The 6358-nt window shown below is 40.9% G+C and overlaps 1 protein-coding gene across 1 annotated transcript; it reads right to left on the bottom strand.

Annotated features, from left to right (window-relative positions):
• Positions 1–60: 60 nt before the first annotated feature.
• Positions 61–676, bottom strand: LOC125528347 (peroxidase 2-like; the record flags this gene model as incomplete). The annotated part of the gene is given in 2 exon segments (XM_048692823.1): positions 61–229; positions 325–676. Coding segments are annotated over 2 exon segments (397 nt in total), but the record flags the coding sequence as incomplete, so codon positions are not given.
• Between the last annotated feature and the right edge of the window lie 5682 nt (positions 677–6358).

Here is a 6358-nt window from a genome sequence, read left to right on the forward strand (position 1 = left end):
CCGGCATCTGGAAGTTGACTTTGCCGCTGCTGAGGATGCGGGCCGCGGCCCGGGCGGCACAGGCGACGATGTCTGCACAGGAGACGACGCCTGGGCAGGCCGCCTCGAGGGCGTCTTTGATGGCGTCAATCAGCTCGAAGCCGCGCAGGGTAGGGTCGTTCGGCGGGCTGAGTTTCTCAGGCGTCGGGCTGAATGGGGTCGGGTCCAGAAGGACGGAAGCATCACAGCCCTAATCATCATCAAGTCAATGAGATTAATAAAATCTGGCTAATCGGTTGTATATACTATATATGTTTGTAAATTGGTTTCTTGCAGTGCCCGTACCTCGACGAAACAGTCGTGGAAGAGCATGCGGATCATGGCGGCGCCATTGCCGGGGTTCTGGGAGATGGCCTGCTCCATGACGCCCTTGACGACGGCCTCCGCCTGGGGGCACTTGTCGTGGTAGTAGCCGATCTCCAGTGGCCAGAAAGGGCTGGCCTGGCACCCCACAGCGAGGAGCAGCAAGGCACAAGCCACCAAAACGTGTGGCTTTGCCGCAACGGCCGCCATTTCTATTTCTTGGAAGTTAGCTAGCTTGCTTGCTTGCTTGACTAAGATTGGAAATAGGAAGAGTGATCAAATCTGAGAAGTGCTCGATCGGTGCTGGTCTGTTGCTATAGCTCGAGCAGCAAGCTACTTATATAGGTGGCCGAGCTTAGGATACATACATAGGTCGGCATGTATGCTTATAATTTACAATGATTATCATGGCTTCATTGGAACGTTACTGCACCGGTAGTTGGCACCAATTCGTTCCCACACCCAGTGGCGCGAAAATTAATCAAAGGGCGTCTTCGGTAATGATATGATACACAAATATTATTTATTTAATTATTTTGCGAATGATACACAAATATTTGGTAGTAACCAACAGCTAGCAGCTCACTAACCCTGATGGTTACATGCGGTTGACTCGGCTGATGTATGAACCGGTCATACGCATAAGCTGGAGCTAGTTATTTCGTAGTAATAGCGAGATTGAGCAGCTGATTGATGTATAGCCAGCTCCGTGTTTCTTTCTTCACCGTGCCAGTTGCAGATGGGAACGTACGCCTGGTTTTCCGGTCGTTGAGAGGTCAGGTTAATTTTAAGAACGTTTCGTCTGTGCGAATAAATATACTTCTTCAAATCCGTTAGGGCTTTTAGCGCGAGAAACGAATAAATATACTTCCAACACGAGAAATTTCCACTTCATTTGAGGGCACGCGCGCGGGCGTCAGCTTTCCTCGCAAAAAAAGAATGTGAAAGAAATGCAGTATGAGCTTTTGGCAGGTGAGACGTACTACTTACGTACGCTCCAGGAAGCGTCGTACCCTTTAATTGCGTCGTCTCTTTGACCAGTTCATTTGTCACGTCTGATCATTAGCTAGCTTTTAGTTAGCTGACACGTTAAAGCTAACCTGACGTGCATATCATTCGTAATTTATACGAGGGCTGAGGGCTGTGACAACCCGCGTGCGAACCGGCCGACAGTTAGCGTGTGGAATGCAAACTCTTTTTTTTTCCTCAAAACATGAAGCAGAAGAAAAGGGCTACATAACATACCGTGAGACTGTTGATGTGATACTTCGTTTGCCGATGATGTTGAAGCCACTTGTAGTATAGCACTGCAGCTAGCGAAGATGATCAAAATGTCAACATTGCTACTTATAGTCCCCGCAAAAAAAAACATTACTTCTTATAGTATATGTGCCTTGAAAGATTTCAATCTCTGAACACACGACTCGTTTAGTAAACTCCGTTGCAGCTTGTGATCTAGCCATCTAGGTAATAAGCCGTTGTTTAAGTTTGTACGTGAATGGTTGCAACATAATGGTTTTGTTGACATGGTGTCCAAAGAGTGGTGAGATGAGCAGCAACGATCCACGTCTATGCAGATTTGGCGAAATAAAGTTCACATGGCCGTATGTTATTTTTAGGATGGGCAAAAAACACTAGTGACAAAGATAAGGAGTAGAAGTGCCTTCTCCATATCATTGATGAATTGGGCAAGAAATTTGCGGAATGATGGTGAAATTTCCCACAACCGAGATTCAAACAACTCATGGGAAAATCTTCTCTCGAGGAGGAGACCTATTGGCAACCCCCATGGCTAATATCAATCATTATGGTTGGTGGCCGTGGGTGGCTGCGGTTTCCCCAAGAGACTGACTGAAAGAGATCAGCTCAATGATAACGCTGGTCCTTCGGTTCATCTGGCTGACGGGCTAGAATATAACAAATGGGTATTTGACCAGATCGCTTCAAAGCCGAAGGAGGTGGTACGCCATATAATGGTTGAGCCATCCCTTTGGAGGATTGCGAAATCGCATGGAGAAGGACATGAGTGTACTCATTGATGTAATAGTTGGCGGTGTGATGCTGGGCGTCGGACTGTGGCGCTTTCAGATAGCCTTGTAACTCTCTCAACATATTTCTCTCTTAATGAAAAGACACACAACTCTCGTGAGTGTTCTTGGAGAAAAAATAACACTAGGCATTTCCATATGATCGCTAATGGCGGTAAAACTAGCCATCATGAATGATTTTACAACTCGACTAAGAGGAAGATCTCATTCAAGATGACTTAAAAATAGAAAGTATTGTTGCAAAGTATTGGGATCGAGGGCTAAGGAGTAGAGGGGATGAATAGTCCTATGAAATTTTCCACTCAACTTTTATGGGTTGGCAAATTTTAACTTCAGGCAAAATGGACTAGATTACCAATGAATTTAGCATGCAAGATATCAAGAGTAGTAAGCATCGAAGAAGCAACAATCTTGCAAGTAATGAGGGGGTAGGGTTTAGAAAATTCAAACACTTGTGACATGAGGATTTCTCCCATAGTTCTAATAGTTGGTGCTATCTTACGTCCATGTTGATGAAGGCTTCAAACCAAATGGTTCTAGGATCTAAGGATCCCGATTGTGTCACCCTCCAACAACCCGCACTTGGCTATCTTTCTTACTTCACAGCACGAGGTTTTAATGCTAAGTTTGATCATACGCTATTAACATGCATGATGTTTAATTCCTATGTGTGTCTTTCATCACATGCTTAAGGGAAAGTATAACTTGGATGAAATTTGTGCACGATATATTAAGGCCACTTGGCATAGAAGATATGATTATTGTTGTCGTGCTACTGGTACAATGTGTGTTATGAAGTTAATGTCTTGATTACACTAATGAATATCAAGCAACTAGTCCTCAATATTTAGATGAATATGTTTTTCTAGACATAAATGGCTTCATCATAATGATCTCGAGGGACCATATGAGTGTACCTTTTATACTTACCCATTATTTGTCCCTTTTTGTTTGATATTCGTATCAGGTTAGGTGGATTGTTCTGGACACTGATGTGGCATATTACTATGATGAGCATGCACGTCAGGACTTGCCACCCTAGCATGTTGCACCACTTGCACCACCGGCGCCCGCGAACTATAACTGGGACATACGGAACACATGGAACTACCAAGGGATAGGTCAAAAAGCCTAATATAGGGGGGAGTATGTACCTCTCTCCCCATATTTTCATTGTTGCACCTTACTTGTTATATTCATGGATAACTATGTGATACATCTCAAACGTATCAATAATTTTTTATTGTTTCGTGATATTATATAATCACTTTTATATACTTCTATAGCAATTTATATTGTTTTTCTACCCTGACCTACTAATTTAGTGCCCGGAGTCAATTCATGTTTTCTACATGTTTTTGGTTCCACGGGAAATCAATATTTAGGAAGGTCAAAATACGATGCCAATTTTAGTGATTTTTTCTGGATGATGAAGGACCCTAGAAGCTTTGGGGGTGGACCAGTCGTGCACTACGGAGGGCACATGGTCAGGTGGCGCGCCACTCAGGCATGTGGGGCCCACAAAACCACTTGAGCTCCGTTCCACCACCATAAATCCCTATAAATAATGAAATCATCCGCTATATTTTTGGAAGAATTTTTCCGCCGCGTAGGTTCCTGTTTCGCGAAAGTCCAATCTGGAGGTCTGTTTTGGAGCTTTGCCGGAGGGGGAATCCATTATCGGAGTATTCTTCATCAACCTTGTTTCCTCCATGATGATGTGTGAGTAGTTTCATTAGGACCTTAGGTTCCATACTAGTAGCTAGATGGTTCTCTCTCTCTTTTGGATCTTCAATATCATGTTCCCGTGTGCTGCCTCACATGGTTGGGATCAATTCAATGTAATCGGTGGTGTGTTTGTTGGGACATGATGAATTGTCACTTTATGATCAGATTGTTCATTGAAATAAATTGAAGCTTTTGTGTTTTTCTTGTTGTATAATTAAATGGCTTTACATGCTCTTTGATTTATCTATCTTCTTTGGCCAAGTTTGATGGATTTTTCTTCAGAAGGAGTGGTGCTTTGTAGTGGGTTCAATATTGCGGTGACCTAACTCAGTGACAATAAGGGCTAAGACATGTATTTTATTGTTGCCACTAAGGATGAAACGATAGGGTTTCATCATATTGATTGATGTCCTCCTATCTACATTATGTCACCTTGCTTATTGCAATGCTCTGTTTCTTGCAAACTTAATACCTTGAGATGCCTGTTGGATAGCGGTTTTGGGTGGAGTGTTAGTAGTAGATGCAGTTGGATTAACGGTATAATTATCACAGATGTAATGCCTATATAAGACTATACCATGAATGGTCATAGTCCTAAATATTGCAATTTAATTGCTGCCCAATTGTAATATGTTTACCATGCCATTTGTCTGTTTTTGAGAGAGATGCGTGGTGAACATATGGCCCCTGGGTGTAATCTCCTTTACTGAATGCTTCTACACAATTGCTACTATTTGTCGTTTTACCTTGCTACTTTCTATCCCTATCACTTATGTTTGATCTTATAACTAGCATGGCAAGGGGATTGACAACCCTCTTGTCGTGTTGGAGGCGAGCGTGTTTGTGTTCTATGTGCAAGTATTGTTGACTTGTCTAGCTTGGGATACTCCTACTAGATCGATAACCTTGGCTCTCTAACTGAGGGAAATATTTGCTACTGCTTTGCTCACCCTTGCTCTTTGGGGAATCCCAACAACTCTCGCGGGGGAAGCACTATATCATGCCTCATGCTTCATCGTTGTGTGGTTATTGATCTTGCTAGTTTGTAGTTTTTGTATTTATTCACATTTCTTTGTTTCTTTTTGCTTCTCTTTTGTTTTTATGCTTTCAAAAACAACAAAAATATTTTCTAGTTTCTTTGAGCTTGTTCTTTGTTTCATTTCTTTCTTACTTCAGAAGTACTATGCAAACGATACTTACTGGCCGATCAATGGACGATGCTTCATCCAGCGGTTCTGCATCATTTTGTCCCATGCATGCATGCTTAGATCAATAGGATTGTGCAAGAAACGGCTGGGCACTGTCGTGTGTGTAGTTGCGCTCTTCTTACTTTTTATTTTATTCTTAGTTGCTTCTTGTGTACCTTTAAAAGGAAAAGCCAAAAAGATTTTATTTGTTCTTTTCTCGTTCTTTTTGGTGTACTCGTTCACATTCAGAAAACAATAATAAAAAATCATGTTCTTGTTTTTTTGGGATTTTTTTGCTAATCATTAAGTACAGAAAAAATGCAATTTTTTTTATTTTGCTTTCTTCACGCTTCTTATGGCTTATGAAATAACAAAAATATTTTCTTTTGTTCTTATTGTCCTTTACCTACTCTATGGTTTTTTTCCTTCCTCTTTGCTTTCTTTTTTCATTTGCTTCTTTTTGGGTCTTATACTTGTTTCCTTTTTGTAACATCCCAAATTTTTAATTTGGAATGTTATACATAGATCATTCATGCATATCATATTTTTCTATATTTCTGCTTTGCGATCCTCGAAATTCTAAGCAACTCAAGGACCCACGGAGAGAGTTTGAATTTCGTTATTTTCATATTTGAGTTTTCTCAAATTTTGAAAAGAGGATCATTTGGTTTTAATAATTTTTCCTCTTCGAAAATATTTCATATTAAAATATATGAGAGGAGATAATATGACTTCTCCAAAATAAATGAAATATTAGAGGAAAATATTTAAAAATCAAAAAGTTATTTTATTTGGATTTTATTGCTATTTATTTGAATTAGGAAAAATATGTGTTTTTCAAAATTACATTAGAGGCCCAAATAAATTTTCACTTTGTCCGCGATATTATTAGAGGACCGTGAAAACTTATTTCAGGATTTTTGGACTCCGTTTAGTATTTATTTTTATTTGTTTTTCCGCATCAGGATTTATTTAAAAAAAATCACCGACCTAACGGGCCGTGTCTGTCCAGGATACTGCGCCTGGAGGCCTTTATAAGCCGCCCGAGCCGGC

The sequence above is a fragment of the Triticum urartu genome, unplaced genomic scaffold (genome assembly GCF_003073215.2).
Source record: "Triticum urartu cultivar G1812 unplaced genomic scaffold, Tu2.1 TuUngrouped_contig_4806, whole genome shotgun sequence".
NCBI lineage: Eukaryota > Viridiplantae > Streptophyta > Magnoliopsida > Poales > Poaceae > Triticum > Triticum urartu.